Genomic DNA, 24450 nt, shown 5'->3' on the forward strand with positions numbered 1-24450 from the left:
AGTTTCAGCCAATCACTACCTCATATATTTGTACACATGAATGAATTGTAAAGTGGAACTGCAACTAACACTAGTGCACACAAATGTTATTCTCCTGCTTATAAGCTAAAATGTGTTAAACAGAAGTATTGTGAAAATACATTTTAGATATGCCCAAAACTTCCTACACTATGCAACAGCAAATATAAAGCATACTTGTTAACTCACCTGTAATGTCCTGTAACCGGTTAATAAGAAGCCCTGATTGGCAGGACTAGGAGACTGTATGGGAGGCAGAAGGAGGTAGGATTCTAAAACATGAATGCAGAGTGAACTAGCATGTGAGAAAAAGTGTCCTTGAGAACGAATCAGTGGTCTTTTAGATATCTTCTCTCCAGTAGCATCAAATATATGCAATCAAGGCAGATCTCGCAAATTACCGTTCCCGCCCTATCTCGCACCATGTGCTGGTACGACTTCTTGTCTTGGCCGGGCGGAAGACTACACCCTGGTAACTACACCCCAATGTTCGCTGCTCATTTCTCTGATTGGCTGAGAATGGCTGCCGGCGGCGCACAAAAAAAGCATGTTCAAACAAACATGTCCTTGGAGGGGTTCTAGCGACCATGCAAAATAGAGCCTACTAGTCGGTTTTAGGACAAGCAAAGACTTTTCCGGGAGAGACGAGAGGTAGCCTCGACGCCGGAAAGAAGGCCAGGCGGCGACATGGGCGAGTGCACGGAGGTATTGTGGGCCGCTCTCCTTCCCTTTAAGTTTAATTTCAAACCCGGCCTTTACGCGTTTCGGCTAACCTTTTGACTGGAAAAAAAAACGCATAACTGTGTAACGTATAAAATGTCGTCAAATGTTGGATCAGCGATATCTCTCCTCGTTTCAGTGAGAGGGGCTCACTGTTCACTTGGGAAGGGAGGGGGCGGGGGGAGAGGGTGGAGCTACCCAGGAGGAGGAACTGGAGCGTGTTCCTTACTGCAACAAAGGGCAACTGTTATGTGACCAACCATCCTATCAAGATCACGCTCAGCCTCAAGTGTCTCCATTGTCAGCGGTTTGAAGGCTGATGAAGTGTTAAAGGCAAGGCAGTAACTTGAGAGCGAAGCAAACTCCATGTCTTCAGACCTGCGGAATTGATAAACACACACCTTTAAGCAAAGCGCATATTAAGCTGATACATTTTGAAGGTCCTTGCTTTTTATGCTCGGATTACTTACCGGTAATCTTTATTATGTCTAGTCCTACTCTTCCTCGTCACAGTACTTACTCTTACAACAATCGGCCTTCAACATAACACGCTCCCACTATTATTTTGTTTCTTCCGCCCCTCCCCCTCCTAGCCCGGAGTATAAAGCACCTGGCAAGTCCCATATGTGATGATATGCCCCCGGGGTCTCTAGTTCTGCGTCGGACCTCGGGATGGCAGGCATCTGGTTCGCAGCGCGGGAAAGCGGGCGCAGCAAAGAAACACATGGACCACTTCGATCAGTGCATAAACCCGGACTGGCGTTATGACGCCAGTTCCGGTGATTCCTTTATTTCCTGTGTGTCACGTGACCCTCGATTGGCGGGGCACGTGACACCACATTCCTCCCCAACTTGGAGGTGTTTGCGCAGTTGTCGACAAACATACATTTAACTGGTCTTATATATAACTTGGCATACTTCTTGGATAAACAAAACTTATTGACTGGGCTTAGAGTTCACCTTAGCGAGGCTTCGGCCAGCTTACTCTGTCCACGACATATCCATGCAGGCGGGACGACGGTTTGGGCCTCTCCCTCAGAAGATACCGGGTGTTTCTTTTCTCCGGTGCGTCTGTCCTTGGAGTCTCGGCTCTCTCCCTCTTTGCTGGCGTGGGCTGTCTGATACTCCGGGAATAGCAGGACTTCCTGGTGCCACTTGGCCGGGGGGTGAGGGTGGCGCCTCCGCTTCTTCCCTAGAAGGCATCGGTTGTTCTTCCCACAGTTCTGGGGGTACCTTCCTGAAGTGAGACACGTTCCTCGTCACTGTCTCCCCCCCTCGGGTGGCTGTGACCATACTGTGGTTTGTGGTACTAACTGTCCATGGCTGGAGCTCGAAGTTGAGGGACATTTTCTTAGGCGGGGCTCGATTCTTGACAATGACGGTGTCCCCTGGCGTCAGCTCTCTGTGGCTAGCTCGTCTGGCGATGCTTTCTTGCTCATTCCGCCTCAGCCGCGTAGCGTCTATGGCAGGGATGTCTGGTTCTGGAGCTATCCACTGGGGGTGTATGGGTAGTTCCACATGAATGGGTACGCCAAGCATGAGGGCTGCCGGGCTGATCCCCGTAGAGGAGTGCAGGGTTTGCCTGTGTGTTCTCAGGAACCAGTACACTGTTTTCAGCCACGAGCGTCCCTGTTCTTTGGCGATCCTGATGACTTTGTTGAGTGACCCCATGAATCTTTCAGCGTCACCGTTCGCTTGGGGCCATCTTGACATTTACTGGTGTTTGACATTTACTTCTTGGAAGTACTCGCGCAGCTCTTGACTAGTGAATGATGGTCCGTTGTCGCTTTTCACTTTCCTCGGTATTCCATGCGTAGCAAATATCTTCTCTAGTGTGAGGATTGTGGTCTCTGCGTTAGTAGATGCTACGTGTTCCACCTCCGGGTATCGGCTAAATTCGTCGATCACTACGAGAAGATACCCTTCGCCAGCAATTGTGCAGTGGTCCATGCTGACAGCGTCCCAGCGTTTGCAGCTTCTTGGGGTGCTGCTAATCGGTTCGGGGTGTTCTGGTCTTCTCGATGCTTGACATGCTGCACAGGATTCGACTAACTCTACTACCTTTTGTTGTATGTTGGGCATCCACATCCTGGACTTGAGGTATGCAGTGGTTTTGACGATGCCTTGATGCCCACTGTGTGCTAGGCGTAGAGCTCTATCTTCTAAGGACTCGGGCAGCACGATTCTGTGTCCTTTGAGTAAGATGCCTTCTGGGGCTACCGAGAGCTCATGTCAGATCCCAAACAGAGCTCTGAGTTTGACTTGGGCTGGCGCAGTGCGCTGGGCCATCAACGTGAGATAGTTCTTCCAGTTGCCAGCTCGGACAGCGGCAGTGGTGTGTTGCAGGACGGTGTCCGTTTCAGCTTCACTGGCCACTCCCTGTAGGGTCAGGGCCCGCGGCCTCGCGCAGGCGACTATGTGACAGACGTGTTCGTCGGTTTCCTTCGCTTGGCGCCGTTCTCTGTCAGTGGCAGGCCGCGGGTGGCGGGATAGGTAGTCAGCTGGGTTGTCTGTTCCGGGGCGATCCTCAACCTCGATGTTGTACGGTTGTAGCTGCAGCATCCATTTCTCGATGCGTGCTGGTGGGTGAGGAGCGGATCCACGGAAAATCGGGATCAGAGGTTTGTGATCCGTGAGGACTTTTGCTTGTTTGCCTAGCAGGTACACTTTGAAGTGACGGCATCCCCATAAGATGGCTAGTGCTTCTTTCTCTATGTGTGCGTAGTTCTGTTCAGGTTTTGTAAGCGCTCGGCTGGCGAACGCGATGGGGACCACGTTTCCCTCGTTGTCAGTTTGGGTTAGGACTGCTCTGAGGCCGACGGGGCTGGAGTCGACCAGGAGTTCAGTCTGCCTATCTGTGTTGAAGAATGCCATGGTGGTGGACGCGGATAGGGTGTCTTTAATTTGTTGAAACGCTTGTTGGTGGGAGGTGGTCCATTCCCACTTCTGGTCCTTTTTCGTTAGTTCCCTGAGTGGGCTTGCCGTGCTGGCGAGATCGGGGATGAAGCGTGCACAATATGTCGCCATACCCATGAAGCTTCTCACTTCGGAGGCTGATTGGGGTGCTTTGGTGTCCTTTATGTCTGGTACCTTGGACGGGTGGGGGGATACTGTTAGGAAAGATTTCGTAATTGTAGGTAATTTTCCTTCCATGTGGCAACCCCTAAACTTTTTGCTATTGTTTTTAACCTTGTTCTTGACTTTGCCAGAGAAGTACAGCCTTCTGCCGCACTTCTCTGGGCTTTCGCTCCTTTCTTACGGGGAAACTGACATGCCCTTAAGACAGTCAGTACCGGGGAACGCTGTTTCCCGTAGTTTCTTTTATCGTGTTGCGGCTTTAGTGCAACATGACACAAGAGGGCACTGTAAGCTAAGTTACAGCTCTCTTGGGTCTCTAGCCTTCTACAGGCCCTAGATACTCTTTTAGGATGGTATTTGATCGATGCAAGTCATTCAGGGACTCGAATGGTGGCAGCGATCGTTTTGTTTATTTTGAGCTCCTTTTGGCGTTCTGAGCACGTTTTTCGCACTGAACCCAAAATGGTGGCCTGGCTCCCAAAATGGCCAGACCACGAGGCTCCTTTGTCTTGTCCACTGACCGTCTTGCTCCCTTCACCTTCCCCAGGTCGAGAGACCCGGGGCCTTCCTTATTTGGGCATGTACTTTCCCGCGAAACGTGGTTGCTTTCGCGGGCTTCTACATGTCGTTTGTGTGCCTCCAGGGTGTGGGCTGGGATGTCTGGTCCCAATACACATCCTGGGTGCCAGAGAGTCTAGGGTGGTGTGAATGCCTGGGACCACCGTGGTCCGTGATTGGTCCACGTATGGTATGTGTGTTGATGAGCTGATCTCCCATTGGCTCCCCTCCGTTTTGGTGCGAAGGGAACCGTGGATAAGGGGGGGCTGGAAACACCACTATCATGTCGATCTCCTGAGTTCTCACGAACGAAGGAATACAGGAGCCAAGTATCCTGCAACCAAGAGGCTGGACCGAGGAATCGCTGGTGACCCGCTGAAGGAATCCTCCTTTGCACTGCTGTCGTCCTGTGAAACCCTTTCCTCCTTTGATCGAACCAGAAGGCCTGTACTGGTGCTTCGACCTTTGGAATAGCAGGAACAGCTATTCCCGGCGACTTCATCATCTCCTGCCAAGTAAGCCTTCGGAAGTGTCTCTGGGCCATCCAGTTGACTGACCAGTTTACAAGGGAGTCCTGCTCTGTAACCGCCGCCAGGTTGTGTTGTATTCCGAGTCCTTGTCACTCTCCCACGCTTCGTACACTTGGCATTCCCAAGTCTGAAGGGAGGAGTGTACATTTGGCTCAAATACACACGGCCGCTCCGTTGTCCTGCTGCGGCAACAAACTGTGCTGGTTTCGTCGATTGGGACGTCTTTTTGCTCTACACGACTACGAGGCGTTCCCTGCTCTTCTGAACCTGCCAGCTGCTGAAAGTAACCTGGAGAAGCCTGGGTCTGCTTGCTTCGGGGACCGGTGAGTAGTTTAGCTAGGATCTGGTCGCCCTCCTGCAGTATCCCATTGCTTTTCCCTGCTGTGTAAAAACAGCACCCTTTTGGCCGCACTCGCGCTCTGCTTCTGCCCGCTGTGGAGGCTGCGCTTGAGTTGCGGAACCTGTTCTCCTTCTGCTGTGCACTAACCCGAACTGCCTGACTTCCTCCGAAGAGCTTCTCCTTTTGCCCGTTGGCACCGGCGTGGCAGGTACTTTGAGCACAAGGCTCCACTCTTCGCAGGGCTCAGACTTCCATCTAGTTAGGTGCCTCTGAAGGCGAACTGAGTCTAAAGCGTTATCGCACTGCCTGTTTTCCTTCCCTTTCAGGTGGACTACACATTTCGTGCATATAACGCTTGCGACTGTCGTATTTGTATATATATTGTGTTGATATGGTATGTGTTGGTTTAATATTGTGATATTGTGATTTTCTCGCTACCCTCATTGTTTTAAAGGCCTTAAAATAAATGTGTATCTATTTTTGATATAACAACGGTTTGGAGTAGTTTGTAAGCGCTCTTGCTTTGTGTGCTCATTGCGGGCTTTCAGTCACCCTCACCCCTCTTGAGACCTAGTCTTGACCGCCGCGATCGCTACCTTGATTGGTCTGGCTTGTCCAGAGGTTACCCTGTTCCAAGTAATTAGGTTGGCCTTCTGAACTTCTGCGCCACCAGGACAGAGTTCGGAAATCCGTCTTAACAAATTGGTGTACAGCGGTGGGATACGACTGAAGGTATCCAGTGTTGCGCTCGAACTAAGGCATTTCAGGTTATTCCAACCAGTACACGTAGTGAATTGTTGTAGTATAACTTTAAAAAGGCCATAGTCCTATCTAACAGTATGGAAACAAATACCTTGTTAACTTTAAATGCTTCCAAATCAGAAATATTGAAGAAGATGTGTGCGGAGAGAGGTGTTTCCTCTCAAGGCACGAAATTGGAAATGATCCAAAGAATCGTGGCGTGGCAAGAAGTGCAGCTTGACGCTATTACTTCTGAGGACAGTGCAGAAGGTGGTGGGGCTGCTCTCACTGGTAGAACCGACGGTTCTGCCGCTGCACTGATCCATCGCGACCACGAGGACAGGGAGGATGTGATGTCTAATGTTTCCTCTGCCAGTGCTGATGGGGAGGCTATGGTTGAATTCAAGAAGCAAGAGCTGCGGTTTAGGCAGCAGGAGCTTGAATTCAGCATAGCCAAACTAAAAATCGAACAGGCAGAAAAACAGAAAGACAGGGATCACCAGTTGGAACTGGCCAAGCTTCAGGTTGCAAATGGATCCAAGGGTCCTAGACATGGGTCTGGGGCTTCCTCTCATCCACGGTTTCCGAAAGATCTGCTCAGTGTGTATGAAGAAAGGAATGACATTATGGACTGGCTGAATGCGTTTGAGTATGCATGCGAGGTTCAAAAAGTTGACAATGCTGATAAGATTGCGTGGTTGCTCAGTAGACTGCCCCATTCTGGCTGTAGTGCCATTATGGAAATGTCGAAGGCTGAGCGGGCTGATTTCGCAATGTTAAAGCAAACTCTCATTTTAAAGTTTGGGAAGACTCCGGCCCAATATTTAAAGCGTTTTCGAGAGTATAAGAAAAAGGAAGGTGGTACTTGGGTATCTTATGTCGCTGAATCTTTGAAAAACTTAACTGGCTGGGTTGAAGGTTATAAGGTTTCTACCTTCGAAGGCATGATAAATCTTGTCATGCTGGAACACATTTTTGATTCTTCTTCCCCGGAGCTTAAGCAGCATTTGGCCGATTCGAAGGAGATAGATCCTAAGAAGCTGGCCATTGCAGCAGACTTATGGGTGTCACATCGAGTGTCCCATAAGGACAAAACTCATCCTGGTAAGCAGGAGGAAGGGAAAAAGTCCAAAGATATGGAGGGTGGGGAATCTGCTAAATCTTCTTCCCATAAGGGCCACAAAAAGAAAAACAAGGGTAAGACACAAGAGAACTCACAGGGCAGTGGAGGTCCGCCTCCGAAACAGAACTCTGGTTACAATAAGCCTCCCTACGTAAACAGACCCACTGGGGCTTGTTTTTCTTGTGGAGCAACTGACCACGTGAAGGGGGATCCCCGTTGTAAGGTTAGACCTTTGGGGGTCCACTCCGCTAATCTGGCCTTCTCCTCCTACGAGGAAGAAGAGATTACAGGAGCATCCTTCTCATCAGACTCATTTCCCAGCGGAATAGAGGCTGAGGTAGTTTTAGTGTCCCTGGGTTCCTGGGAGCCTAAAGTCGCAGAGGCTTATGCTAGGATTCCGGATAATACCAAGCACTACTTTAAAGACAGTGTGCTGATCAATGGAGTGGATACTCCAGCTCTTAGGGATAGTGGGTGCAGTCGCACTGTAGTGGATTCTACCTTGGTAGACTCAGAGGAAGTTGCCAGAGCTACTCTGATGCCCACTAAGTTGGCTGACGGCCCCCTCCGTATGTTTCCAGTAATACCTGTAAATCTTACTTTAAATGGTACAGCAGTCAGGATTCCAGTGAGCATTCAGAGAAACGTCCCGGGAAAGGTCTTGTTGGGTAATGATCTCAGAGCTTTAGGGCTCGTAGGAGACACTGCCGAAAGACCCTACACACGGTCTCAAGCACGGGCAGCATTGGCCAAGTCCAATACGCCGCCCCAGCCGAAGGGGAAACCCAAGGCGAAAGGAGTCTACAAGTCAAAACGAGGGAAAGAGAATATTCCCCCAAGCTCGCCTACCACTGCGGTGGAGGAAGTTGGTCAATCGCCCGGGCCTGACGAAGAGGTGGCGATGCCTGAAGTATTCGACCCCAACGATCACCCTGAACTAAAAGACTTGTTAGTTGAAGGAGGTCCTGATAGGGACGAATTCAGTAAAGGCCAACGTGAGTGCCCATCTCTGGAAGGCCTAAGGAGACAGGCCTGCTCCCAGCTTGAGGGTGAACCTCCTGGGAAGCATAGGATTTATTGGGAAGGTGGACTCCTGTATAGTGAGCCCACAGAGTCTACAGAAGGAGACCATAGGAGGTTGGTGGTTCCCCTTGCTGTTAGGCCCTTCCTCCTGCAGTTGGCGCATGAAGTTCCCCTTGCTGGTCACCTTGGTATGAAGAGGACCAAGCAAAGGTTATCCATGCACTTCTACTGGCCCAAGATGGGGGAGCAAGTAGAAAGTCACTGCAGGAGTTGTGCCGCCTGCCAGTTGTCTGGTAAGGTTGGCGCGACAATCCAAGCTCCGTTGGTACCGCTCCCAGTTGTGGGGGTACCATTTGAAAGGGTAGGGATCGACATGGTTGGTCCCCTTGACCCGCAAACATCCTCGGGCAATAGGTTTATCCTGGTGCTGGTCGACCATGCAACCAGGTAACCTGAGGCCATCCCATTGACAACTGTAACTGCCAAGTCAGTTGCAGAAGCTTTACTCGGCATATTTACTAGGGTTGGCTTCCCTAAAGAAGTTGTGTCGGATCATGGCAGCAACTTTATGTCGAAGTATAGGCAGGCTATGTGGAAAGAATGTGGGGTCACCTACAGGTTCTCTTCTGCATACCACCCCCAGACCAATGGTCTGGGGGGGCGTTTCAACAGGACGTTAAAGAGCATGATTGGGGCTCTGGAGGAGCCTCAGAGAAGAAAATGGGATCTTCTTGTTTCATGCTTACTGTTTGCCTACCGAGAGGTACCACAGGAGGGTGTTGGCTTCAGCCCCTTCGAACTTCTGTTCGGTCATCCCGTACGGGGACCCTTAGCCATCGTCAAAGAGGGATGGGAGATGCCCACTCCCCCTGTTACTACCAATGTAGTTGATTATGTTTACCTTGGACAAAGAATCGTGGCGTGGCAAGAAGTGCAGCTTGACGCTATTACTTCTGAGGACAGTGCAGAAGGTGGTGGGGCTGCTCTCACTGGTAGTTGATTACCCTAGTTGATTATGTGCTAGGGCTCAGAAAACGGATGGTACTTCTGATGGGCTTGGCTAGTGATAAATTGAAGGCAGGGCAAGCGCTGGTGAAACATTGGTACGACCAGAAAGCTTCCCTCATCAACTTTACACCTGGTCAGCAAGTCCTGATCATGAATCCAATAAGGCCTCGAGCTTTACAGGACAAATGGTCAGGCCCTTACACAGTGGTGGAGCCCCTGGGTGAGGTGAACTATTTAGTGGACCTTGGAAGGCCTGGACAGGCTCCAAAAGTGTTTCACGTGAATAGGCTGAAGGCTTTCGTCCCAAGAGTCGAAATCGCAGCACTGCTACTGGCTTCAGATGTTGAGGAAGAGGAGTCTGAACCTCTCCCCGACCTGTTCCAGAGCGGTCCTTCAGATAGCTCCATTGAGGGTGTCCGAGTGGCCCCTCACCTGACTTCTGATCAGCAGGCTGAGGTGAAAAGTTTGCTTAGGCAGTTTTCCCCCCTGTTTTCACAGTCCCCTGGTTTGACACCTTGGTGCAAACATAACATTGACACAGGAGACAGTGTACCTACCAAAAGTAGGGGATACAGGATGTCAGATAAAGTACGGTCTTATATTAAGACCGAGGTCAACAAAATGTTAGACCTTGGGGTGATTGAACCCTCTAGTAGTCCTTGGTCCAGTCCTGTGGTGTTGGTTCCAAAGGCAGGCACTTCTGAATTGAGGTTCTGCGTGGATTACAGGGCTCTGAATGCTGTCACCAAGACAGATGCACACCCCTTGCCTCGAACAGATGAGCTGGTGGATACTTTGGGTGCCTCCAAGTACCTCAGCACGTTTGACCTCACTGCTGGCTATTGGCAAATAGCTTTAGCAGAACATGCCAAGGAGAAGACAGCATTTTCTACTCCAGACGGCCTTTACCAATTCCGGGTAATGCCGTTCGGGTTGAAGAATGCACCTGCCACTTTCCAGAGGCTTGTGAATCATGTGTTGAATGGGTTGGACGAATTCTGTCTTGCATATCTGGACGATATAGCAGTTTTCAGTGCCACCTGGGAAGACCATGTGAAACACCTCAGGATTGTGCTCCAGGCTCTTCAGAAAGCCCACTTGACCATAAAGGCTAGTAAATGCCAGATTGGACAAGGCTCAGTGGTTTACCTTGGACATGAAGTAGGTGGAGGGAGGATACAGCCTCTACCCAGTAAAGTACAAGCAGTACAAGACTGGCCTACCCCCACTACGCAAACCCAAGTGAGAGCCTTCTTAGGACTCACGGGGTATTATCGCAATTTTGTGGCAGACTATGGCACCATAGCTGCTCCTCTGACTGCCCTCACAACTCCGAAGAAACCCAAGAAGGTAACTTGGACCGACGAGTGTGAGAAGGCCTTCAATGGCTTAAAAGACTCCTTGTGCCAGGCCCCTGTCCTTAGGGCCCCTGATTATCAAAGACCTTTTATCGTGCAGACGGATGCCTCTGACACTGGGATAGGAGCTGTACTATCACAAGTAGATGAGAAGGGTAAGGAACACCCTATCGGTTTTATTAGTCGCCAGCTTAAGGACAGAGAGCTCAGGTGGTCCACGGTAGAGAAAGAATGTTTCTCTGTTGTGTGGGCCCTAAGGAAGCTGAGGCCCTACCTCTATGGGACCCACTTCACTGTGCAGACTGACCATAAGCCGTTAAAGTGGCTAATGAACATGAAGGGGGAGAATCCAAAGTTGCTTAGGTGGTCCATAAGTCTACAAGGCTTCGACTTCACTATTGAGCATAGGCCAGGTGTCCAACATAGCAATGCTGATGGGTTGTCCAGAATGTTTAACCGACCTGAACAAGAGACTCATCCAGGGGTGGATTAGTTCCCCCTGTCCATAGTCTGGGAGGGGCGAGTGTTAGGAAAGATTTCGTAATTGTAGGTAATTTTCCTTCCATGTGGCAACCCCTAAACTTTTTGCTATTGTTTAACCTTGTTCTTGACTTTGCCAGAGAAGTACAGCCTTCTGCCGCACTTCTCTGGGCTTTCGCTCCTTTCTTACGGGGAAACTGACATGCCCTTAAGACAGTCAGTACCGGGGAACGCTGTTTCCCGTAGTTTCTTTTATCGTGTTGCGGCTTTAGTGCAACATGACACAAGAGGGCACTGTAAGCTAAGTTACAGCTCTCTTGGGTCTCTAGCCTTCTACAGGCCCTAGATACTCTTTTAGGATGGTATTTGATCGATGCAAGTCATTCAGGGACTCGAATGGTGGCAGCGATCGTTTTGTTTATTTTGAGCTCCTTTTGGCGTTCTGAGCACGTTTTTCGCACTGAACCCAAAATGGTGGCCTGGCTCCCAAAATGGCCAGACCACGAGGCTCCTTTGTCTTGTCCACTGACCGTCTTGCTCCCTTCACCTTCCCCAGGTCGAGAGACCCGGGGCCTTCCTTATTTGGGCATGTACTTTCCCGCGAAACGTGGTTGCTTTCGCGGGCTTCTACATGTCGTTTGTGTGCCTCCAGGGTGTGGGCTGGGATGTCTGGTCCCAATACACATCCTGGGTGCCAGAGAGTCTAGGGTGGTGTGAATGCCTGGGACCACCGTGGTCCGTGATTGGTCCACGTATGGTATGTGTGTTGATGAGCGGATCTCCCATTGGCTCCCCTCCGTTTTGGCGCGAAGGGAACCGTGGATAAGAGGGGGCTGGAAACACCACTACCATGTCGATCTCCTGAGTTCTCACGAACGAAGGAATACAGGAGCCAAGTATCCTGCAACCAAGAGGCTGGACCGAGGAATCGCTGGTGACCCGCTGAAGGAATCCTCCTTTGCACTGCTGTCGTCCTGTGAAACCCTTTCCTCCTTTGATCGAACCAGAAGGCCTGTACTGGTGCTTCGACCTTTGGAATAGCAGGAACAGCTATTCCCGGCGACTTCATCATCTCCTGCCAAGTAAGCCTTCGGAAGTGTCTCTGGGCCATCCAGTTGACTGACCAGTTTACAAGGGAGTCCTGCTCTGTAACCGCCGCCAGGTTGTGTTGTATTCCGAGTCCTTGTCACTCTCCCACGCTTCGTACACTTGGCATTCCCAAGTCTGAAGGGAGGAGTGTACATTTGGCTCAAATACACACGGCCGCTCCGTTGTCCTGCTGCGGCAACAAACTGTGCTGGTTTCGTCGATTGGGACGTCTTTTTGCTCTACACGACTACGAGGCGTTCCCTGCTCTTCTGAACCTGCCAGCTGCTGAAAGTAACGTGGAGAAGCCTGGGTCTGCTTGCTTCGGGGACCGGTGAGTAGTTTAGCTAGGATCTGGTCGCCCTCCTGCAGTATCCCATTGCTTTTCCCTGCTGTGTAAAAACAGCACCCTTTTGGCCGCACTCGCGCTCTGCTTCTGCCCGCTGTGGAGGCTGCGCTTGAGTTGCGGAACCTGTTCTCCTTCTGCTGTGCACTAACCCGAACTGCCTGACTTCCTCCGAAGAGCTTCTCCTTTTGCCCGTTGGCACCGGCGTGGCAGGTACTTTGAGCACAAGGCTCCACTCTTCGCAGGGCTCGGACTTCCATCTAGTTAGGTGCCTCTGAAGGCGAACTGAGTCTAAAGCATTATCGCACTGCCTGTTTTCCTTCCCTTTCAGGTGGACTACACATTTCGTGCATATAACGCTTGCGACTGTCGTATTTGTATATATATTGTGTTGATATGGTATGTGTTGGTTTAATATTGTGATTTTCTCGCTACGGTCATTGTTTTAAAGGCCTTAAAATAAATGTGTATCTATTTTTGATATAACAACTGTTTGGAGTAGTTTGTAAGCGCTCTTGCTTTGTGTGCTCATTGCGGGCTTTCAGTCACCCTCACCCCTCTTGAGACCTAGTCTTGACCGCCGCGATCGCTACCTTGATTGGTCTGGCTTGTCCAGAGGTTACCCTGTTCCAAGTAATTAGGTTGGCCTTCTGAACTTCTGCGCCACCAGGACAGAGTTCGGAAATCCGTCTTAACAGATACGCCCTTGGCGCTGAAGATATACCCGAAGAAGCATATTTCATCTTTGTCGAACTCGCACTTTTCGGCGTTGAGTGTTAGGCCCGCTTCTTCTAACCTTGCTAGGACCGCTGCCAGTCGTTTGTGGTGGTCCTTCTTGTTTGATGCGTATACGAGAATATCGTCGCTGATATTGGTGGTGCCTTCTAACCCCGTGATGACTTTTCGGATTTGGTGCTGGAACACTTCCGCGGCAGATGATATTCCGAAGTTGAGTCGTTTATACCTCATCAGGCCGAGGTGAGAGGAGAATGTAGTGATGTATCTCGATTCTCTGGACAGCCTCAGTTGGTGATAGCCTGATCTAAGGTCAAGTTTGCTGAAGACTGTTGCTCCTGTGAGGTCTACAATAAGCTCGTCTATCGTAGGTGTTACATGCCGTTCTCTCCCGATGGCTGCGTTGGGAAGCCTCATGTCCATACAAATTCTTACCGCGTCTGGTTGTTTGGGTTTTTGAGCAACCACCATGGGCGAGACCCACGGGGTAGGTCCTGACGTTTTTTCTATGATTCCCGCTTTTTCTATGTTGGCCAGCTCTTTTTCCACTGCTCCTCTTAAGTGGAATGGAATCCGTCGATGTCTTACTGCTTTAGGTTCAATGGTGGGGTCTATGTGGTGCTTGATGGTTCTTCCTTTTAGGCATCCAATGCCTTGGAACAGTTTCTTGTGTCGTTTTAGCAGGCTGTTGAGTTCGTCATGTTGAAGGTTGAAAGCGAAGGGATCAACTCTAGTTTTTCTGCTGTTCTGCAGCTCAGTAATGTCTCGCAGCCGGCATCTACTACATAGATGCGTGCTCTATGGTTTGCGTTTTTGTAGGTGAAATCCGTCTTGAAGGATCCTTGTACCGGCAAAGGCTTCTTGCTTCCGTAGGCATAGAGCCGGACTTTCCTCTTCTGGAGAGTAGGCTTCGGGCAGAGCTGACTACCTTCAGCGGTTGGAAAGAACGGTGCACGACGGTCTCTTTTTCTGTCGTGATCGGTGCGCTCGACGGCCGAGATCAGGTGTACTCGGTGTGTCCGCCTACTCCCCCTTTTTCGTCTGTTTTTGTCTCTACCTTCTGGAGACGAGCTGTCGACGCTGCTGCTCGTGTCTGGGGACTTTTGGGAGTCGTCCACGGCTCTAGCTTTTCCTCTTCGCTCTTGTTGGCGGGAGGATTCTCTGGGTGCAAACTTTTTCCTGCGATCCTGTGCAGGCTGCTGTGCTGCGTCATTTCTGTTCGGTGGGTTCAAACATACTGCGGCATAGTGGTTAAGGCGGTTGCATTTTCTGCACGTGGATCCCCATGCCGGGCAAGACTCACCCTTGTGCCATGGGCCTCTGCACCATTTGCAGTTCCTGTCTCGTCCCTGTGCCGTGTTGGGCCTTTGGCTTTGTTTCGTGCGATTGCTCTGATGTTTAGAGATGGCAGCGACGTCCTCGGTGGGTTTAGGGCTGTCTAGCGGCAATCTTTGAATCGCGGCCTCCATGATCGCCACCTGGTCTTCTGTTTGTTCACGGAGGCGTGCCATTTCTAGGATGCGAGAGAGTCTTATGTTTCTCTCAGGTAGGATGGCTCTTCTTAGCTTTTCTGAGGATATCCCGTTGATGATCTAGAGGCGGATGGCAAACTCTTCGTCCGGGAACTCGCAGCCTACCGCCATTTCTCGAAAGCGAGCGTGGAATTTGTCTACTGTCTCTTTCTCGCGTTGTCTCGCCGTACAGAAATGGAAACGTTCGTAATCTGGGTTGAGATCAGGCTTGAACATATTAGTCAGCGTAGCTTTGGCCGTGTCGTAGTTGTTGTCGTTACCACAATTTGGGGTCGCGTTGAATAGGCGCAGGGCGGCTGCTCCAATGTTTTGTTTTTTTTTTAATAACTCTGTTTATTGAGTTTAAACAACACAACTTAAAGGAAAAAACATGGATGAGACATGAATCATCGGTATACATAGGATGAAGGCAGCATGGCAATAATAACAACTAGCATGAGCCCCCTGGGTCAAGGGCCGCGGGACGTCAATAGGCCGAGGCCGGCAAACAGTGCCAACAGTACTACCAATGTACCCCCACCCGCTGGTCTCAGTGGAGATCTAGCCATTTTCCCCATATTTTTTCAAATTAACGGGGGCAGCCCCTTGCGTTATAAATCCGGCGCTCTGTGGCTGCGCACCTGTCCAGTTCGTTGCTCCAGCGGTTTAGACTCAGTGGGTCGGCAGATCCCCAATTGGCTGCGATAAGTCTTTTGCTTGCCCCCAACTCAATTGCCAGAAACAATTTCTGATATTTAGATAGATCTACTTCCCCCCCGATGCCCAAGAGTATCATCTTGGGATCCCTGCTGCTCCAAAGTTGAGTAGGAGGAACGTGCGCTTCTTCTTCGCTATGGTAATGTCTCTCGCATCTAGATGCATTTCAAATTGCTGTAGCCAGATTTCCCACCTAATAGCGGCTCCGGTGGTAAAAGGATCAAACGACGGCATGAAGGTTGTCTGCGCTGGGTCTGAAGGGTCTAAGGAGAGGCTCCTCCTGGATGATGAATTTGTGCTGGTCCTCGTGGGGCTAGTATTTGGGCTGGACATGTTCTAGAAAGTTCACGGTGCTGCCCTTCCAGGTTAGGTTTGAGCTCACCAGATTTGGTTTGAGGCGTAGTTTATGGGGGTTTTTGATGGCTCCTGGGGTGAGGTGAGGGCTGTGTCTTCACCTCTCGAGGTGCAGGGTGCCTGCGTTGCTACTATACTCCCCTTTTCTCGTTTCTGGGTGATGGGAGAGGGTTGTTGTGTGAGGAGGAGCTTGCTGCTTGCCAGTCTTGTAAAAAAAAAAATGTTTTTTTTCAGTGCCTCACGTGTTGTAGCCGACTTATGGCATGTGGGAGAGGTTGTCCGTGTGATGCACGGCTCATTTGTCCGTGTGGGAGAGGCCCCGGCGTGTTGTAGTGCTGCTGCGTGGATTCGCTGGGTAGATGCAGCAGCAGCTGGTCATCCGCGTTAGCAGGCGGAGGGATGACACGCGGCTCCGCGTCGCGCTGGCACGCGGAGTGATGATGAGCGGCTGTGCTTTCAGGGGCGCGGGTTCTTACCGCCTTGTCGCCAGTGTGATGATATGCCCCCGGGGTCTCTAGTTCTGCGTCGGACCTCGGGATGGCAGGCCTCTGGTTCGCAGCGCGGGAAAGGGGGCGCAGCAAAGAAACACACGGACCACTTCGATCAGTGCATAAACCCGGACTGGCGTTATGACGCCAGTTCCGGTGATTCCTTTATTTCCTGTGTGTCACGTGACCCTCGATTGGCGGGGCACGTGACACCACACCATAATCCTCCTGTCTATACGCAAAAGAACCTGTATTGTCATAACTAGTACACCAATGTGGTCCATATGGCGCAGGTGGAGGAGAATGCATGTGAATCCATAGTTAATTACATCCAAGATGGAGCTGAAAATACCCTTCCAGTAATACTTCATGCTACAGTCTAGTGTTTTCCAAGATGGCAGCTCTGTATGATCAAAACCATATAACCCCCTCATACCGGGTGTTGCATGGTAACCCCGCCTGGGAGCATGGTAGCTCCCAGGATGTTGTAATGGGTCACGTGGCAGTTGCACGTGACCAACATAATAAAAGAAACGAGCCGCTTCCGCTCGTCAGTCACTCTACAACCTGACTCCGGTGTTCTTTCATGGGCGTGCAGGAGGCTTGGCGGGTGAGTCAGCTGTTTACAACGCGGGTGACACCCGCCAAAAGCGTGTGAGTTGAGAGCTATGTGTTCTTTGTACGCGCCCGGCCGGCACTGCACCGTGTGTGCTGGGCCCAAGGACGGGGCCCAGCTCGAGGACAGTGCCCCTGCTGGGTAACGCTGTCCGGATGGCGCCCCTGCCGTGCGTCGGGTGCCACCTGACCCGAGTATGGGGCTGCCCGATGACCCGGAGCAGCCCCCAACAATGCAGCCCCCAACACCGACCATCGCTTTTCACTTGAAACGGTAGCTTCAGTGTGAAACTCCGATTTCTCGCTCTTGTTCATTTTGGGGCTCAAATGGGAATGGGGAATGGTTTTCTGAATGGGGGCTTACCAGGTCCTCCAAGGTTGGAATGACCCGGTAAGTCCCCATTCAGAGACCCCAGACTCGGGTGCTAGTATCACCTGTTCTCTGCCTGGGAGTTGCTGTGGACTCCATCGGATGAGCAGGAGCTCATCCCTCAAGGCCCCAACACTGCAGGAGCAGCGGGCCGGGCCAGGAAGCCATCCAGGATCAGCTGCTGCTATCCGGTAAGCGCTGCCACTATTGCGCCCATTCTGAATCCATCTAAGTTCGATTTTGCTAAATTCCTACGCAAATGCTCACAAGTGCTCTGAGTTGCCCCATTAAGGACCCAGGCAACCTGCACTTGCCCCGCACCTGCAAAAGCTCATTTTGCCCCGTTTTCTGCACCGAGGCACACGAGGTTCCCCCTTCCAAGATGGCCACCGTATTCAGGCCTGCTTCACTCTGTGCCTTACCAGGCACACATCAGTAGCCTTGCCCTGCCTGATTGGCTACAACGTACACAACCCCTGCCATTGGGCGCCGGCAGGCGAAGCCGGCCCCCTCCTTCCAAGGCCCACGGGAACAAGGCTGGAGCCTGTTCTCTGCCTGTTAACTGCCGACTCTGCCGTCTGCCAGACCCCCTGGTCCACCGTACTCACTGGCCAAGGTAACATTGTGCCTGCCATATCAACGCTCCGCCGAACTCACAACCTACCTGTAATTACATTCGCACTTGCATTGTGTTGTGCCCTATGGTCGCCCAGACCTTACCTGCATTGTGTTGTGCCCTATGGTCGCCCAGACCTTACCTGCATTGTGTTGTGCCCTATGGTCGCCCTGACCTCACCTGCATTGTGTTGTGCCCTATGGTCGCCCTGACCTCACCTGCATTGTGTTGTGCCCTATGGTCGCCCTGACCTCACCTGCATTGTGTTGTGCCCTATGGTCGCCCTGACCTCACCTGCATTGTGTTGTGCCCTATGGTCGCCCTGACCTTACCTGCATTGTGTTGTGCCCTATGGTCGCCCAGACCGTACCTGCATTGTGTTGTGCCCTATGGTCGCCCAGACCTTACCTGCATTGTGTTGTGCCCTATGGTCGCCCAGACCTTACCTGCATTGTGTTGTGCCCTATGGTCGCCCTGACCTCACCTGCATTGTGTTGTGCCCTATGGTCGCCCTGACCTCACCTGCATTGTGTTGTGCCCTATGGTCGCCCAGACCTTACCTGCATTGTGTTGTGCCCTATGGTCGCCCAGACCTTACCTGCATTGTGTTGTGCCCTATGGTCGCCCAGACCTTTACCTGCATTGTGCTGTGCCCTATGGTCGCCCAGACCTTACCTGCATTGTGTTGTGCCCTATGGTCGCCCAGACCTTACCTGCATTGTGTTGTGCCCTATGGTCGCCCTGACCTCACCTGCATTGTGTTGTGCCCTATGGTCGCCCAGACCTTACCTGCATTGTGTTGTGCCCTATGGTCGCCCAGACCTTTACCTGCATTGTGCTGTGCCCTATGGTCGCCCAGACCTTACCTGCATTGTGTTGTGCCCTATGGTCGCCCAGACCTTACCTGCATTGTGTTGTGCCCTATGGTCGCCCAGACCTTACCTGCATTGTGTTGTGCCCTATGGTCGCCCTGACCTCACCTGCATTGTGTTGTGCCCTATGGTCGCCCTGACCTCACCTGCATTGTGTTGTGCCCTATGGTCGCCCAGACCGTACCTGCATTGTGTTGTGCCCTATGGTCGCCCAGACCTTACCTGCATTGTGTTGTGCCCTATGGTCGCCCAGACCTCACCTGCATTGTGTTGTGCCCTATGGTCGCCCTGACCTCACCTGCATTGTGTTGTGCCCTATGGTCGCCCAGACCTTACCTGCATTGTGTTGTGCCCTATGGTCGCCCAGACCTTACCTGCATTGTGTTGTGCCCTATGGTCGCCCAGACCTTTACCTGCATTGTGCTGTGCCCTATGGTCGCCCAGACCTTACCTGCATTGTGTTGTGCCCTATGGTCGCCCAGACCTTACCTGCATTGTGTTGTGCCCTATGGTCGCCCTGACCTCACCTGCATTGTGTTGTGCCCTATGGTCGCCCAGACCTTACCTGCATTGTGTTGTGCCCTATGGTCGCCCAGACCTTTACCTGCATTGTGCTGTGCCCTATGGTCGCCCAGACCTTACCTGCATTGTGTTGTGCCCTATGGTCGCCCAGACCTTACCTGCATTGTGTTGTGCCCTATGGTCGCCCAGACCTTACCTGCATTGTGTTGTGCCCTATGGTCGCCCTGACCTCACCTGCATTGTGTTGTGCCCTATGGTCGCCCTGACCTCACCTGCATTGTGTTGCGCCCTTCATTGCATTGTGCGCCCCCTGACCTTATTTGCATTGTGCTCTGCCCTACGGTCACCTCAGACCTAACCCACATTGTGTTGTACCCCACCTATATCACCAATGCCCCCTACCCGCCACTCCTCTGTACATCACCCTAGCCCTAGCATGCTACTTTGCCTGACTGCGATCATGTTCCCCTTCTGTGTCATGCAAAGCAACATACCTTGCACTGGCAATAGTTACCTAGCCTATAACAATGGCTTAGTCAGACCCGCCTGCCCAAGACATCACCCGATAACCTGCCCCACACCATTCCTGCCCACCACACCAGCCTTCCTCCCGCATCCTAAATCCGCCCATCCCACCCATAGCCATGCACACTCTCCGGATGTCCCAGCTAATACGCACCTAGCTGTCTACAAACGGAACCCCATCAACACGAGAGCATCATGCCCCACTCTCAACTATAGCACCACCACAATAGCTAACCCAACTATCTCCCGAACCACCACCTTCATCCCTTCCGATCGGAACATTAGACTTGGCGCCAGAACCCACTACAGATCCAGCAAAGGCCCAGCCAACTCACCTAATAAGACCAACCATCACACTGCAACACCTATCAACACTATCCATCCCATTCCTAAAGGAGCTCTTCTAAATGTCAGATCATTAGTCGCCCACTCCACAGAAGTCGCAGACATTATCCTAACAAACAACCTGGACTTCCTTGCTGTAACCGAAACATGGCTGCACGATGCTGCAGGACCATCTCTCACCCTAGCCATACCTGATAACTACACCATCCTTAGAGCAGACAGACCAAACGCTCGAGGTGGCGGTGTAGCCATTATCTTTAAGTCCACGCTTGACATCAGACTAGCCTCCTCTCCTCCACTTAAATCCTGTGAGCACATCACAGTCAAATTTCAAACCTCCCCTAAAAGTACTATCACGCTGCATTTAATTTACCGACCCCCGGGCCCACCTGGCTCATTTGAGGAAGACATCACCTCACTAGTTGCTGAAAGCTCCAAACCATCAGCACAAATGATTATACTTGGAGACTTTAATCTTGGGTTTAATGACCCCCTCGACACCCCAGCCACTGCCCTGGCCATGGCATTAGAGGAGCATGGCCTCCAACAACTCTGCTCCAAACCCACCCACTCGAAAGGCAGAATCCTCGACTGGATTACGGCCCTTAATTGCAACATTACTGTGAAAGACCCCACACAACTTATCTGGACTGACCACTACCTCCTCCCTTTTGACATTCACACTAGCAACTTAGCGCATAAAAGGCCTATCATTTCACCTGCCTGCCCAACCAGGAAAAAGAGCAACATTACAGCGGAAGCCTTAATACCTTTGGTGATCCCTACCTTGAACGCACTACCTGCTATAACGGACTTGAACCAATTGGTCAACGTTTACAATGATTCCATGGCCAAAGCCATCGACATCATTGCCCCACTGAAACTGCGTAAAGGGAAACCTAAAGCGCACCTGAACACATGGTACACCCCGGAGCTCAAAACTCTCCGTCAACAAAAAAACAAACTCGAAGCACTATGGAAATCAGTGCCTTCAGTAAATAACAGAACTAATCTCACTAACATCTCCACTCTCTACAAAAACGAGATTACACGTGCCAAGAAAGAATCTCTCAACATTAGGATCTCCCAGGCAAGCTCCAGCACAAAGGAGCTCTTTAACATACTAAAGGAACTAGAAAACCCCATTACTCCCACCGACTCTTGCACTAAGGATAAACCGTGGTGCACAGGGATCCAGAATGCCCTAGCTAACAAAATCTCAGGGCTCCAAACCAAAATCAATAACAAACGACAACAACTCACTCTTGATCCTACCTCCATCCCCATTCCCCCCCCACTTACTGCCACCAGATCAGGCTTCACCTTCAAAAAGGTATCCATATCGGAGGTCCAGAAAATTATAGCATCCTTGAAACCATCGAACTGCAAGGGGGACAGCTGCCCCGCACAGATCATAAAAGATGCAGCCAGGGATCTCTCCCCATTCATCACCAAACTAATAAACCTGTCTTTCGCCAATAATATGGTCCCCAGCAACCTGAAACAGTCCTGGGTCCTACCTCTACTGAAAAAAACTACGCTCAACCCTGACATTCCCACGAATTATAGACCCATTACCACCGTCCCATTCTTACTAAAAATTCTGGATAAAGTGGCCTACTTACAAATCCAGGACTACCTCGAGGCAAATCATTTACTAGGAACCCGCCAATCTGGCTTTCGACCACAACACGGGACAGAAACGGCCCTTGTTGATCTTAAGTGCCAGATAGACGAACTCAAAGACAAAGGTAAGGCTGCCATCCTTCTACTCCTCGACCTCTCCGCTGCCTTTGACCTGGTCGACCATAAAATCCTGTGCAACCATTTGTCTCTGGCAGCACACTTCTCCCATTCTGCGGTCACATGGATCCAATCTTTCCTGGACAATAGGACCATGCGGGTCTTCTCTCCCCTAGCAGCGGCTGACCCCATCCCCATTACCTGCGGTGTCCCACAAGGATCCTGTGTCTCACCCACCCTATACAATATATTCACCAAGCCCCTATTCGATAAGCTGGACAATCTGGGTGTCACCTACACGAACTACGCAGATGACACCCAGATACTCCTCACCTTATCAGGCAACTACAACAAGGACGCCAAATGGATCAACGAAGTCTTTTCCATCATTCAGGCATGGATGGCCACACATGACCTGTGCCTGAATGATGATAAGACTGAACTGCTTCTTGTCGGTTCACCTAACACCATCCGAAAACTCTGTCCCGGCTACACTAGCTTTACTATTGACGGTAACACCATACCCATTGCCAAGAGCGTAAAAACTCTCGGTTTCTACCTAGACACGAACACCAACCTAGCTAAACAAATTAACATGACTGCCTCAGCCACTGCCTACACTGGTAAATTAATTAGGGCCTGCAGACCATTGATCTCCCCTAACAACTGCCTCATCCTAGCCAGAGCACTCATTCAATCCAAACTGGATTACTGTAATAGCCTCTATGTAGGTGCCAACAAAACAGTAATCAATAAATTGCAAGTCCTACAAAACAACGCACTCCGTGCCGCCCTCAATATCCCCAGAAGAGAACACATTTCCGCCACCAGAACTGCTTGTAAATGGCTGTCCATCCAACAAAAAATAGACCTAAAAACTATATGCCTTACATACAAAGCTCTTAATCATCTTGCCCCGCCCTACCTCTCTAACAAATTTACATTAAGACAGAATACTAGAACCACCAGATCGTCTAACACATTACAACTAACGGTACCCAAATATTCCCTCAAAAGAGCCGGCGGGTCCAGCTTCCCAGCTCTGGCTTCACAACTTTGGAACACCATCCCACTGGATATCAAATCCACACCCCCCTTCCAGCCCTTCAGAACTAAGGTCATCTCCTGGTTACTCAACAAATAACCATCTAACCATATATGTATGCACTCCCAATGTCCAATTTTTTTCCTATGTTGTTTGCCTATTATTATCTATGCATTAACTGCCTTCCTGTTCAACTTTCCTATGCCCTATTACTACTGTACTATTGTCTGTCACTTGTAACATGATGTTAAAGCGCACATATACCCCTGGGTCAAGAGCGCTATACAAATAAATAAACAAACAAAACAAAACAAATGGCTGCCTCCAAACTCGTAATGACCTGTCTTTTTCCCTTTAGGAGCTCGAGGGAATTTGGGAGGCTCTCCTCTGCTTCTGTTCGGAACATATGATCGGGTTGGTGTCCTTACATTATTGAGTTTTGCTACTAATCATCACACAGATGTTCGGGTCGTTAGTACCATAATGAGAAATAGTAGTACTAGGTGTAATGAAGTTTACCGGTAAGTAATCAGAGCATTACATCCATGTCTCTCTTCCTCGTCCCAGTACTTATCTTTTGAGAGGCTCCAGCCTCTCAGGAACCTTTTTTTCAAGCCTTTACTCCTGCTGGCTCTGCCCCTCCTTAGGAGGTATTACCTCCCTCTTTACCCAGGAGACCTCAGTTCTGTTCCTGCCAGGGTATGAGCGCCACCAGGACTCTAGGATGGCTGCCAGACCTTCTGCAGGGATGTGGGGTCTTGCAGAGGTGAGTTGGAGACAGACGGCCACTACAAGGAAGGTACCTAATGACATCTGGCTCCATCAAGTGCGCCCGGGGATCATCTTTTCCGAGCTAGGGTCCATGTTGGTGCCCCCGGGATATCTGGTAAGTGGGGGGGTAGGTAGGCTGCCGGAGGCCAACATTTCAATGCGGTGCAATACTGGGACGCCCATGAACGGCAGTATGATCACATTCACTGATGGCCGGGAGCGTTCAAAGCAGAGGGACGCCTACACTCCCTGGTTGTTGGAGAATATTTGGAAGAGTTGCAGGGAAACCATAAAATGGCAGCAGGAGGTTGCCTAGCAACATTGTTGTCTGTTTCCCCGATACAAAAATGGGGAAGTGGTCAGAAAAAAGAAAGCATGCAGAGCTGGAGTCTACTACTTCCTCTAAGCATGGCAGTAAGAAGAGGAAAAAGACTCCCATGGAGAAGTTGGGTTCAATTACCAGAAAGGAACTGATGCTACTGTTGAAGTCATGGCAGAGCATAATAAGAGGAAGGGGACAAAGTTGCCTTCTCCTCCATCCTCATCCTAATCTTCTGCATACTTGTCACGCTTTCTCCCGCACACCCTCTCCCTGCTCCCTCCGCACGCCCGGTCTCTGCCAAAAACCATCAGGGGATCCCGTTTATGCACTCTGGCAGTCAGAGACTGCATCATCTTACCCGCCATACCAAGACACTGTTTGGACCAGGGGTTTACCGGCCATCCCAGCGCTGGAAATTACAATGGAGACTCCCACTGGCAGCCAGTAACAATCCACATCGTTTGCGACGATCCTCGCGTCACGTGAGAGG

At 50.9% G+C, this 24450-nt stretch overlaps 1 protein-coding gene across 1 annotated transcript in view; it reads left to right on the forward strand.

The window, feature by feature from the left end:
- Positions 1-503: 503 nt before the first annotated feature.
- TEX30 (testis expressed 30) overlaps positions 504-24450 on the forward strand; it is a 357919-nt gene continuing 333972 nt past the window's right edge. The window contains exon 1 of the mRNA XM_069640410.1: positions 504-723. Coding sequence (XP_069496511.1) covers positions 706-723 — 18 coding nt within the window. The 5' untranslated portion in view covers positions 504-705. The remainder of the gene's footprint in view (positions 724-24450) is intronic.

Source organism: Ambystoma mexicanum, chromosome 7q (genome assembly GCF_040938575.1).
Source record: "Ambystoma mexicanum isolate Mex_15411 chromosome 7q, UKY_AmexF1_1, whole genome shotgun sequence".
Classification (NCBI taxonomy): domain Eukaryota; kingdom Metazoa; phylum Chordata; class Amphibia; order Caudata; family Ambystomatidae; genus Ambystoma; species Ambystoma mexicanum.